Source organism: Stegastes partitus, unplaced genomic scaffold, assembly GCF_000690725.1.
Source record: "Stegastes partitus isolate 25-593 unplaced genomic scaffold, Stegastes_partitus-1.0.2 Scaffold124, whole genome shotgun sequence".
NCBI classification, from domain to species: Eukaryota; Metazoa; Chordata; class Actinopteri; family Pomacentridae; genus Stegastes; species Stegastes partitus.
Genome location: NW_007577855.1, coordinates 104,990 through 118,571, shown reverse-complemented (window position 1 = coordinate 118,571; position 13,582 = coordinate 104,990). Strand labels below are relative to the sequence as shown.

Genomic DNA, 13,582 nt, shown 5'->3' with positions numbered 1-13,582 from the left:
TACAAAAAAGAGGCTTTAGAAATTGTTGTCAATTTGCAGACTTCTGGAATCTGTAAAGCTAAACTGAAAGAATTCGTCAGTGATGTGAGGCCAGATTGTTCACGTTTTACTCACTGGGTCACAAAACCAAAACAGTTCCCAAAAAAGGCCAGCCTTTATGAGCTGCATAGACTTAATGATGCCTTTTCTTGACTTTAATTTATACTTCTGCAGTTATAAAACACATTTAAATAAATAACACTGAAAGGTCAGTGTCACTTTAGATAAAGGTCCAAAGCGCTGCAGTGAATAATGGACCAGGGACACTTCCCTAAAGGAGGTTATGGGAGACTATTAGGAAAATGAATAATAAGGAATTAAGGGTATGATCACATTTCAAAGATGCTGATTTTTGTATTTTATAAAAATGTCATACCTTCATTTTCATGTTGCAGGTAAATTAGTAATAAAAATGACTCATGTCATGCCCCAGTCTTGTTCTATGAATGTTGTCATTTTTGTTCTCCAGCTGTGTGTGTCCGTGTGTGTGTGTGTGTGTGTGTTCGTTCGTGTGTGTTTGTGTGCGAGCAGACTGCCATTTCGACCCGGGCCACTGCCCTTTGTTCTGCAACCAGAAGTTTCCGTGTGTGTATGTGTGATGGTTCTGGGGCAGATTTGCCATTTGGCTCCATCCACAAAACAGGAAAAGTGAAAAAAATAAACAAGTTTGCCACTAACAACTCTGGATAGAACAGCAGCAGCAGCAGCTCCCCGCATGCACACCGACACACTTTACATGGCAGCACCTCCGCGTACGTCCGTGTTTACGCGTGTGTCGTGTTTGTGTGTTATGCATATGAGAGTGAGTCAACAAATGCATAAACACATGTTGTGTGTTTCATGTGTTTTTTTGACCCTGACCCTGTGATTAACTGCAGCTTTGTAAGTCTGGAAAATGATCACGGGGCAGAAAGAGCCAGAGGCCAAAAGAGACATGTCTCTTCTATTTTTAAACGCACACTTTTGTCACAGCATCAGCCTCTTGCTTTTCCATATGGAATCAGCACCAAAAGACTCTATAATTTCTCTGGTTTTATTCTGCTCTGTGGTTTAGAATATCAGACATTTCAACACCATCGTGTACAGTGACCAGACGGGTGGAATCGAGTAGCTGCGGTTTATCGCTCTCAAAATAAGCTAATCTGAGACCGAACGTTGGCGCTGAACGATTTGGGAAGCAGGTCTAATTTTTTGGATTTTCTTGCCAGACAATTTGATTTGCAGTAGAATTGTTAAAAGTTCTGCTTCTATTCAATATTCACAGTGTAATAGATTTAAAAACATGTGATGGAGCGTTGTCACATGAGACGACATCAGGGCATGAATTTATAAACCAGCTGAAACAACAGTTGAAACCCCTTTGTCAGACGGCTGCATCGTGCTACGTTACAGCCTTTGCAATTTGGATATTAATATAGATTTAAAGATATAAAAGTAAATGGCCATTATAGCGGCAATGTAAGCAACTTCTTGTTTAGAAGACACAACAACAATGCAATTGTGTATTGACTTACACACCATAATGGCTTCTAGCTTAAAGTACTGTAGATTCAGGGCGCCGCTATAGCTCATCTGGTTAGGCTGGTGTCCCATGTGCAGGGCTACAGTCCCGATGTGGAGGTCATGAGTTTGAATCCCGCTCATGACCCTTTCCCACATGTCCTCCCCACGTTCTTCTCCCCTACTTTCCTGTCTCTCTCTGACTACACTATCCAATAAAGGCACAAAAGCCCCCCAAAAAACCTTCCAAAGTACTGTAGATTTCAACTAATAGATCTCAGATTAACTGGTCCAATGTCTGCTTTTAAATCCCTTATGACTCAGTACCTTTAGTGTATTTATCTTCTTCCTCCTTGGTTTGTGCTTTTACTGATGCTTTTCTTACTTTGCTGCTTTGGCTGCTGTTCTTGTTTTTGCTCAGTTTCTTGTAACATTATGATATAAACAAAGATATTATTATTATTCCTATTATTCTTATTGCAACTGAGATTGAGATAGCTAAATCACACAGACCAGGCTTATATAATTCCTGTTTTTAATCTGATCTTCAGTATTCGTTGCAGAGACTCACTGAAATCTCCTCAGATTCCTACATCACACCTACACTTAAATATCCCTAATCTGCTTCCTCTGCTCTGCTTCTCTTCACTTCTCTGTCAGAAAAGGCCCCAGGACTGCAGGGGAGTGGGAGCTCTATGTGTGTTTTTCCCATATCACTCACGATGATCCAGCCGTCTACACATTCGTCTTCATTTCTTGCATAAATACGTTGTGAAATTTTGTCAAAATTCTTCCTCTTACAAGCTCTGAAATCTGAAACACGCTCAAACTGAGACAACCCTCCGGCTGCACAGACAGTCGCTTGTATCCGGGCAGGGCGGACAGAGAAAGGCTTGTCGTCACTTTGTGTTTGGAGGAACACCAGGTCATGTCACTGCTTTATCTGAGCAGCCGCCTCGCCGAGGAAAGATGTTCCTTTTGACTGAATGTGCGTCTTTGCCCTCTGTCCGTCTTCGTGTGCATCACTTTGCAAGTGGAAGTGCAACGGGTCGCTCGCTTCTTGCTCAAACTGGTTCTGTTGCTGTAAATCTGGAAGACGCTGGTTTGAGGAGAGATGAAAAGGGGAAGTGGAAATGAGTCTTACTCCTCCTTCTCTTTCCTGACGCAAAAACAAAGACGGGTGTGTGTGTGCGAGTTTGTGTATGAGTTGTGTTTTCTTGCGGCTCTCTTGAGTGGCCCTTGACCTTGCTGAGGGTCGGACGTGACGCTTCGGCGGGTGTTTGCGCACTGCTTTGGTAACGGCAGAGATTTGTGCTGCGAAATCTGGTTTCGGTTCACAGAATAATCATCTGTTCTGACTGTGAGAAATGTCGAGCGAGTTCTTGTTAGAAGTTCGCTGAGAGACACTTGAAGACATGTGCAAGAGGTCAACAAGCTTCTTGGCTGAGATCTTGCAGTGGTGATTATTAGCAGGTTGTAAAGAGAAGATGTCCATGCGCGAGTGCCTCGAACCGAAGCCTCGGATTCTCTCGAATCCAGCTCTGTGCCGTTTGAAATGTTGGTTTGTGCGTGTTGACAGTGAGATTAGTGAAGCAGAAGCGTCCGTATAGCGCAGGATGTCCTGGTGGAGTTTTTCTCTCGCAATAAGTGGAGTTTATTTTCAGATCAAGACCTTTGACCAAATGGGCTGAGGCTCTATTTGAAAGACACAATGCAGCTTCAGTGTCAAGGGAGCAGAAGAGATAAAGAGAAAGGAGGAGGCTCGGAAACAAGGGACTAACAAGAAATATTGGAGAAAGGGGGGAAACAAACAGGGAGAATGAAGAATGGCTACTTAAATGTCTCAAAGTCCTCAAAATATGTGTGTGTAGGAGAGAAAAGGGAATGTTGTGAAAGAGAAAGCAGCGGAGAGAGGGACTCCATATGACCAGCACATGGCGGTGGACGTCTGGTCTGTTCACTTGTTATTCTGACAGACTGAAGACATTAAAACTTGGAGGAAGTAAGAGCAAGGGAGGAAAAGGAGGGAGGAGAGAGAGGGAGGGTTGAAAGAGGGGGACAGGGTGACTAAGTCAGGAGAAAAGGGGAAGTCTCCATGCAGAAAAAAAAAAAAAAAAAAAGGGAGGGAAGGAAGGAGAGGAGAGAAAAGCGAGAGATTACATGTGGCTATTTGAGGTAGCCGTTGAGTTATGGAGAGAGACAGAATAGCCGGTAAGTTTTTTTGCGGCAACTTATTTGAGAAACTACATTGTTTTTCCTCTGGAGAGCTTTTCTTTTCTCTTTGTTAGAGGAGGCAGCTTCTCAGCAGTGTGGCAGCAGTCAGTCAGCGAGAAGCCACCCTGCTTGTGTTTGCTTTGCTTGGTCAGTCGCGGTAGAAGCAGCCGCTTAGAGTCGGTGTGTGTGTGTGTATGTGTGAGTGTGTGTGTGTGTGTGTGTGTGCGTCAGCTTATCCCATCCGATTCCTCGTAGATGTGGTCCGAGCCACAAAACTTAGCAAAAAGACTTCTCTCTTTCTCATTCAGTGCACAGTGCAGTAAGCTCGTTGTGAATAGCTACGCAGAGGAACATAAACCTTGTGTGATGTGCTGTCAAAGACGACTTCCTAGAATGAGAGAAAACAGAAACTTGCAAGTGCAAAGCGGCAGCTGCAATTGGCACCCTTGGATAATGATTTATCAGTTGACCCACAGATGGACAGATTGTATGATTGGACTTTAATCTGAGGAGCCGCAGTTGTCAGATTAATTCTAACTGACACACGTGGTTTATTTTAAGCTAAGGAGGCTCGAGAGCGGGGCTCATATGTCTGCTAATATGATTTGGTTTTTGACGGACAGCAGCCTCTGGACAAATGTTTAGCGTGCGTCTGACTCTGCTGCCCTGTAACTCGGAAGCTTCTGCTGTGGAAAGTTTCTCAACAGAGATGCTTCTTGGCTTCTTTCTTTTCTTTGGATTTTAACGTCTGGTTTAATAGAGATTAAGTGCAGCTTCTGTTGGGGCCCGTATATGTTCAGTAAGAGGATGAGGCCACTCCAGCATCGTACAGTTAGTAGAGCTCGGCGTCCAGCTGAGCGACACTCTGCAAATGACTCTTTAATTCGACTCTTAATATGGTGGCTGAGCTCAGCAAGTCACATTATGCGCGGAGACCCGCTGCACACCAGCTTTTATTTCCACTTGGTGGCACTGTTGCAGTGTCATTTCACCCTCTTTAGTGCAGCCACCAATTCCCAAAGCCCTGTGAAATGTTCCATGTGGATGATTCATATTTTGCAGACTGAGAGTTTTTTTTTTTTTTTAATGGGAGGTGGTGGAATTTAGCAAAGGCTGACACCAGATGGGGGGGTTGAGGACAGTGTAGTAGAGCAGTGAGGTGGCAGTGGATTATTTTTCCACCAAGAAAACACTGACTTCATTCACTCCTCTCATTTGAGGAAGTCTTACATGGGATAGGCTACTTCCTGGTTTTCAACCTGCGCTGTGTAATTCTGTTTGGACCCGTCGTCTTGACAACAGCCTCCCCCCCGATCCCCTCAGAGTCTGTTTTGATAACGATAAGAGCCGAGACCGGGACGCATTAATGACATTTCTGTCCAATTAATTGTGCGTGCGTCTGCAACAGCACCACCGCCGTGATGACCGGGTGTCTTCCTCCGTCCTCGTCTGTTCAGGATTACAGTAATGTGTTCAGTGTGACATGTCATCTGCTGCGGCCGTCCCTTATGGTCGCCACATTGGTTTGTTGTAATTGCTAATTGGTGATGCGCCGCCTTTAGAACACAACAAAGGCAAAACAAAGGATTGAGTGGAGAGGAGGAGAAAAAAAAAAAGAGAAACAGTTGTGTCATGTTGCTTTATGTTGTGCCAATTAAACAGGAAGGAAGTCACTGTCTTGTCTGCTGGGATGACAGTAATTGCAGTATTTGTGTGACCTATTTAGTATCACTTTGACAACGATGAAAGCAGTAATTCCCCAGTTGGACATTACGAGTTGGACAGTTGCAGCCGTCTTTGATAGTTTCGAAACGACACGCTCGTACAATCTGGGAACATTTGCTAACATGAAGGGAAGGCCAAGAACCAGAGCAGTTTCTGGTTTTTGTACGTACAAATACAGAGTGATGCATCGCCTTTTTTCCATTTAGGCTATTAAAGTGGTTGACAATTTGAGCAATACGAAAGAAAGTCAAGACACTTTTACTGAAAAATAAATTAGAGAAACACGCAAAACTCGATTAAATGGCAGCATAAAAACATTCATTTCAAAATTAGTTTCTTTTGATAGACAGAAAATCTATTTTCCGTCCTTCACTGTGTTGTCAAAAAGTTAAAAAAATACACGACTGCACAGACTGGACTGCGTAAAATCAAGTAAAACAGGCAAAACACTGCAGCAAAGATTAGAAATCAAGAATGAGTGATACAGCGGAAAACATTAAAACCAATAAGACAGCTGGGATTAAAGAAGGCCAAAGAAGATGCACAAAATAAAGAGGTGTTATTTTTGGACGCCTCAGTTTTGACATATATGCATCGATGAGGGATCAATAAAGTTGATCTTCTCTTATCTGATGGTAGAAAGTGTTTGAGAAGTAAACCTGTATTTATTGATGGAATCAGAAACTTGAATGTAAAGAAAGCAAAGATTCAGGGGACAGAAGGTGATCTTTCAGGGAGACATCATCCAGAGCAAACCTGTTGAAAGAATATTTTCTTCAGAACAGAATCAGATTCTTGAATGACCCGTCCAGAGCTCTGACCTAAATCCCTAAATAGAGCACCTGTGGGATGTCATGGAAGAAAAAAGCTGTTGTCTCACTGACGCTGGAGTGTCTCATTACTTTTTGTGCTATCTTTTGTCGGGCCTTTTAACCTCGTTCTATTGTCAAAAATGCCATGTTACACATAGTCAGAATCTCCACAGCTAATTTCACAGACAGTCCCCATAAGGTTTGACGTTTGTAATTTCAGCCAGGTGTGGTGGACAAGCTGTAGAAGATGTGTGATGACTTTAATAGCTCTGACATAAAGCAGTAAATGTTATTCAAAAATAACTTATCATAGACGAGTAGAAGAAGCAACAACTTCCCATGTTTGAACTGATGTAGTTTGTGTTTTAGCCACATGCTAAAGTATGTCACCTTTTAAATGAACTCTCACGCATGTGTTTTACTTCCATAAGCTTTTACAGGTGGGTGTGCCAAACAGGCCCAAAAAAAAGTCCATAAAAAGTGGTGAAAGTAAATTCGAAATGCGACTTTTTCAGGCCACTGTACATGAAAGCCAACAAGCGGTGCTAATAAAAGGCAGCACACAATGTTAAGTGTTACTTGTTTTAAAAAATCTGCTTTTAACTCTCAGCTTTAACGAAGCGTGAACACACGGTCTGTAAGTTCCGTCTTTAATTCCCCCTGTTCTGACTCTGCGGTCCTAAGAAGTGCTGATTTGCCCCAGCCCTGGATACCCCTCACCCTAAAACGCACGTGCACACGACCCCACCCACGTCCACAAATACACACGAACCCCCGAGTCGAAGGAAATCGAGGAAATCACTCGGCTCAACATGTTCCATAAAAGAAGTGTACAGGATATCCTCGATGAGTGAACGCCCCGCACCTCTCCTCCCGCTGCCCTCCCACTATCTCACCTCATATTGTTCCTCAGATTATTATTTAGCAGTGATGAATGAGGGAGCCGTGAAAACGGGCCGGCGCGGGGAGTAAAGGAAGCCGAGTGGGAAGCCCCACCTTCAGCCCTCCTCGGGGGAGGATTTCTGACAGGTGATATTATTCAACATGATGGAAACGCGGGTCAGTCCCGGGGTGACATAACAAAGACAGACAAACTCCTCCTGTGAAAACTCATCCAGGAGATCGCTTACAAGTAGCTGCACTACGCTTGTGGTCAGCGAGAGGAAATCGGACAGTGTCAAAATATTAGCAAAGCGGCAAATGGAGCGCGAGGAACTTGCATTTCAAGCGTTTCTTCCCCTTAAACACGTGTGCGGAGACGCAGTTAAAGGAAATCAAGAGAGTCGCTCAGTCTCTGTCCACAATTATAGTATTATTGCCTCTTTAAATAATCTGGGAACGCTCATGTGATGATTGAGTTGTTTGCATATATCTGTGTCAGAATGCCGTTTGGACTCAGGAGGACAGTTTCCTGCAGAAACGTCCAAGTTTTAAAACCACGACGGCCTCGCTGCTGCTGCTGCTGCTGAACTGTCCACGCAGCTTTTAAGACAGTTTTAAAATCCTGTTATTAAAGAGAACATGGATAAAAGTTGTTTTTTTTCCCGTAGGGCTGTCAAATTAATGAAAACTTGCATATTTGAGTAATGACATAGATTGAATTCGGTTAAATCAAGGCCTTATGTGCTACGAATGCCTGCTCTAAGTGAACATTTATCTCCTCTGTGCTGATCGTTGTTCTTTCATTGGATTAGTAGTTTAACTCTCCTGTTTAACCGCACAGTATCCTGAGCAAGTTTACTCCACTAACATTCAGTTAAAGCGCATGTTATTCAAACTTTAAAAGGTGTTTTTTAGATAATGCAGTGAAACCACACATTGGCTCACCTACACACTCAAATAGAGATTCATGCAAAGTTCAATTAAAGTGTTGAGTTGAACTGTACAAGCAATAAGCCTAAAAACTGAGTACATAATAAATGCCTCCTGCCTAAATGTTGCACTAACATAGCAAACAAAATGACTTTAATTGCTGGTGCACTCAAGTATGTGATATTTTCCGCAAAAATTTTGATTTGATCTTAAAGCTTTACCTCATTTTTTGCATGTTGGATATCTAAATTAACTGTAAAGTGACACTTGGATAACTGTTGAGTTCATTAATACACAAATCATACTGTGAGGAAATCTAAACAGGAAGTCGATACGTGCTGTAAAGTGTGTGCGAAATCCCAAAGTACCAAAGAGATTAATTCAGCGTGAATTAATAAATCCGACGGCCTCTCTGGTGGAAATCACTTAGAAAACACTGTATTTCTAAATAGACTGCACACACTCACAGGTGAAAGGTGTAAAAGAGGCACAATTCTGGTGCAGCTCAGAGAGACGTGGAGCTGGACGGTGTCGGTCAAACACGTTTATCCGAAGGCCTCAGTGTTTACGTTGCTATTTGAGGAACACGCACCCGCGTCCGCAGTCACAGTCAAGTAACCGCATGAGCACATGTATACACACAGTGACATATTCAAATAACGTTACTCACAGTGTAAACACACACACACACACTTCTCCAGATTTTGGCTCTTTCTCCCGTTCTGTCGCTTTCAGCTTTGCCTCACAGCCGACCCGGAGTGTGTGTCCATGTTTAGATAAATACACACTGGCTCAGGGAGGCGTGTGTTCTACCAACCGTGTGTTTTAGCTTAACTGCTGCAGAGCCTTGTGGCATTTGGTTTACAGTGCAGCCCAATGCATAGGCTGCATGGCTACAGAGGACACACACACACACACACACACACACAAACACACACACACACACAGGCACGCACAGATGTGTATCCATAACTTCAGATGACATTATATTGACTTACCTTTATTTTCACCTAATGTTACCTTAAAACACCTGAAATACCTCGACCACACACTCTCACGCCTACAGAAAGTCCACTTTGTCACATGCACATATGCATTTAATGTGTCGTACTCTGCACACACAGTGAACTACAGCCGTCAGGATTCATATTGTACGACGTCCTAAGATGGACTCCGTGACAACGAGCGTCTCAGTACGCAGCACTCCGCTGTGCGTGCCGCTCTGTTCTTTGTCTTGAGACACCTTCGCAGCAGTCGTATGAAGTAATGAGACCGTGCCACAAATACACAGCGTCATTCTGTGTTGCCGTCGACCTCTCAGGTGTTAGGGTTAGGGGCCACCGCGTCGGCTTGGCATCTTATTAGAGCACCTCAGAATGGAGCTTTTCATTCAGATAAGATTCCTCGACTTTAAGCCTGTAAATGGGCCAGCTGCATTTTTTTAACCCTCCACTAAAAATGTAGGTGAAGTGTGTGATTTGGGATGTACAATCTTATGTGTAAGCCTTGTTGCTGCTGGTGCTTTAGGTTTTCTTGGAGTGTTGATTGGGAAAAGCGTCTATATCAGGGGTGTCGACATCCGGTCTTCGAGGGCCGCAATCTTGCATGTTTTAGATGTTTCCTTCTTCCAACACACCTGATTCAAATGATCAGGATCGTTATCAGGCTTCTGCAGAGCTTGATGATGAGCTGATCATTTGAATCAGGTGTGTTGGAAGAGGGACACATCTAAAACTTGCAGGATTGCGGCCCTCGAGGACCGGGGTTGGACACCCCTGATCTATATTCACTGTTATGACTTTTACTGTTAGTATGGAGATGATAAAACTAACCCATGATCCAGCATTATTCATCATAAATCTCATCTGCAGTCACGTCTGGCTCCAGACAAGAAGCCGCGAGAAGCAACTCACTCCTGACTAATCAGCATCTCCGGCGATAGCATCACTGTTATATTGTTCCTGCGGTAGATTGTTGGATAAGAAATCCACAGCAGCACATCCCACAGGGAGGCGGTGGGAATGGTTAAGTTAACTTTGATATTTCATCACTTTAGATAAATTTATCAACACCTTTTCAACACTGCTTCTCCGTCACTGTCACTAAATTGGCCGCAGCAGCTTCAAGGACGACTCGTGTAACCGAACCCGTCACATCAAAAAGCTGGCTTTTCATCAGCGTCCCCGCCAGAAGAAGTGCAGCGGGACCAGATTACCTGGTCGAATGTGTCCACCGAGCTCAAATTCCCATGTTGCTCCTGATAACACAGTCGCAGAGGGCGGGTTGGAGCACGAATCACTTGCCGATTGCCCCGGAGGCACCATTGTATATCCCTAATGTCAACTCTCTCCAGGAAGTTTCTCAGGTTCAGGGAAAAGCAGCTACTACAAAAAAGTGACTTTAATTAACCGGCTTGTGGAGGTTGTTTACTCAAAACTGAGACCTCAAAGTCTCACTTTTAACTGCAGTCCTTCTGCGGCGGTGACACAGTGAAACTGCTCTTTATGCAGGCCATTTGCAGAGTTGTAACGTAGGATTTGGTCTGATTGCAGTTTAACTCGGGTGAAGTGGCCGTGTGACACATTGTCCACTTTCACTGCTCACAGGGCGAATGAGGAAATCAGACCACTTTGGATGAGAAGGGTTTGACTGTTGTCTACATGAATGCTGCTGCTGCATGGAGGGAGTGTGTGTGAGTGTGTGTGTGTGTGTGTGTGTGAGTGTGTGTGTGTGGGGGGCAGGGGAAACTCACAGGACATTAGGGAGGGGGGTGTGTGTTTCTAACTACAGGGAGGAGGAGGAGGAGAAGGGAGGAGGCTCGCCGTTTCCCCTCTCTGAAGTCTGAATGCAGCAATATAGAGGAGTTAGTGGGAAGTTCAGGGAAAATAAGTCGCTCCTTTAAGGGAAAGTTGTGGGCTCGACCTTGTTTCTCATTTAATCTATTTTGGAGTGTGTTCAGGATTAACGGGGGGAGCCACTTCAAAGCTGAGAAAGAAGGAAGTTTGTGAAATTTTGTGCCCTGTGAAAAATGTCCGAATCTGGAATCAACCCGCACTTGGAGGGAATTATTTCTGATTTTGAAGGTTTGTGATTCATTTCTGTGCCTTTCATTCACTTACTGATGCTTTATAGTAAACATCTGTCAGACATATTCAGCCTGTGAGTGGTATTAATGGTATTAACCCACATCTTTCCACTTGAATGTGCTGTCTGTGCAGATCTGTGTTGTATCTTGGATTTGTTTTTTATGGCTGCTGCGGTACATGTGTGTGTGTGTCTGCTTGTTACGCTGTTAAAAAACAGGGCGGTGGGCATATTCTAGCCAATTCCCTGTAGCCTATGGTCTGTTATTGATTATACCCAAGTTACGTCAATAGTAGAAACAAACACAGCGCTGACACCAACGCTGTTCCAGCACCGGAAAGCCTTCAGCTGAAAACACTGAGAGGGAGACAGTGGAAAGTCCAGCACTAAGAGCTAACATCTGTCTAACCCCTCGTACAAAAACTCACAACTACATGTCCTTTGTTTGTGAAGCCACAGTGTTGGAGCTGGCATCAGTAACCTTTGTCCTGCTCTTCCTCTGCCATTCTATCTTTCTTCCTTCCCCGCTTCTTTCCTTCCTGTTCCTCCTCCAGAACAGTCCCCGCAGCTGCTATTTTGGCCTGATGCTCACCGTCAGATGCCACGAACTGATGCTGAGAGCAGAAGCCGCAAAGAGTTTTTACGTCCTCAGCAGTATCCAGATTATTGGAAGCCGTCTGCTCTAGTGGTGTCGGACTTAACTCTGAACCTGTGTCTGACACGAACCGCTGGGAAGTGGCTTCAGCAGGGTTATGCCTACTTTTTAAAGTTTAGTTTCGTTATCTGAGCACGATACTTACATCAGAAGTTGTCAGTTTCAGTAGATGAAGTATTGAGTTTATCCAACTCATTTTAATGTGAGTATTTGGACAGCGGGCTGCAAGGTGGCGCAGTTGGTAGCACTGTTGCCTCGCAGCAAGAAGGTCGCCGGTTCGCGTCCCGGTGGGGGCACCTGAATCTTTCTGCTTGGAGTTTGCATGTTCTCCCCGTGCAGTGTGGGTTCTCTCCGGGTTCTCCGGCTTCCTCCCACACAGTCCAAAAACATGTTGAGGTTAATTGGTGATTCTAAATTGTCCGTAGGTGTGAATGTGAGTGTGCTTGGTTGTCTGTCTCTAAGTGTAGCCCTGTGATAGACTGGTGACCTGTCCAGGGTGTCTCCTGCCTTCGCCCTAAGTCGGCTGGGATAGACTCCAGCCCCCCCGCGACCCTAGTGAGGATTAAGCGGTGTATAGAAAATGGATGGATGGATGTGGACAGCAGTAGAAAAATCAAATCTGCTGAATAGGAGGCAGCTCAGAACACTTCTGTGCTTCTCTGTGGGATTAGAGAAGGTAAAGACATACATTTGCTAAACCAAGCAGCTCGTCTCCACACTCTCCGAGCTGTATTTGTTGTAAAAACAAAGCATTAGAGTTGGGAAAACATGGATAAAGCATAAATCTCACGGACAACACGGAGCACATTTTCTACTTTAACACAGTTTCTGGGTGTTGGTGTGAAAGTCCTGCTCCTCTATAGAAGCAGCACAATCATGGCTAGAAGCAGAGAGGACTCAAACATGTGTTCTGGGCAGTGTGGCGCACTAATAAGGCTATTAATCAGTAAAAAAAATGAAAAAACCTGTAATCAATAAGCACAGCATTCTTCCAAGTGCCCACAGGTGTTACCAGTAATGAAAAGAAAATGTTGGCTCCACATGCTGGGGATATTTTAGCACTTACGTTTTTGATTTGTTCCCATATTTGTCTCCTGTCTGCTCTGTGTAAACACAGCCTGCAGTTCAGCAGAAAACTCCCTGAATTTTTGTGACCGTCACAGCTGAGTCAGTCATGGCTTCACAGTTACAGTAGTGCAGATTATTACTATTTTAACAGAATCGGGTGAGAGCAAAGGATTTATTTTTGGTGAATTTTCAAATGAGCCTCTTAGAATAAAGAGATTTTGATAAAATATCACAGATTTAAGCTTTTTTTTTCTTTTCTTTGAACTGTACATCACAGACGAGTAGTTCAAGGACCGCTGTGAGTTGAAAATCTGATGATTCTTTCTGTTCCTCTAGCGCCAATAAATAGTAATTTTGGTAATTTATGCTTCTTTTTTTTTCTGAGAAAAGATAACATGCCTTTCAAAGTAGCTGACTGGTTTTTGGGTTCACAGAGTTCAGATTGTTATATTAGATCATAGACTCTATTAGATTCAACCTCAGTCACTGATGGTCTGACATTCTTATACGCACAGTATTTTGGTTGCAATAATTGGGTTTAATGAAGATGACCTGAAAACATCAAACTGAAGTTAGAGTAAAGCCAATGCCAGGTCATTACAGGGTGACCATTTAGAAAGCGTTCAGATATCACAGAGAAGCTGGTTTCAAGGCTCCACATAGAGAAAGCCCT

The 13,582-nt window shown here is 43.8% G+C and overlaps 1 protein-coding gene across 3 annotated transcripts in view; it reads left to right on the top strand.

Annotated features, from left to right (window-relative positions):
- The window catches only part of LOC103354881 (septin-9-like), an 80,832-nt gene that overhangs the window by 13,319 nt on the left and 53,931 nt on the right, over positions 1-13,582 (top strand). Inside the window, exon 1 of one of the 3 annotated variants that reach the window (XM_008278465.1) lies at positions 3,676-3,750. The exons of 1 other annotated variant lie outside the window; for it this stretch is intronic. In XM_008278465.1, the coding sequence (XP_008276687.1) occupies positions 3,729-3,750 (22 nt within the window). In that variant the 5' untranslated portion in view covers positions 3,676-3,728. Of the gene's footprint in view, positions 1-3,675; positions 3,751-10,929; positions 11,186-13,582 lie in introns of those variants that run through there. One more of the 3 variants, XM_008278464.1, reaches the window with a different exon arrangement.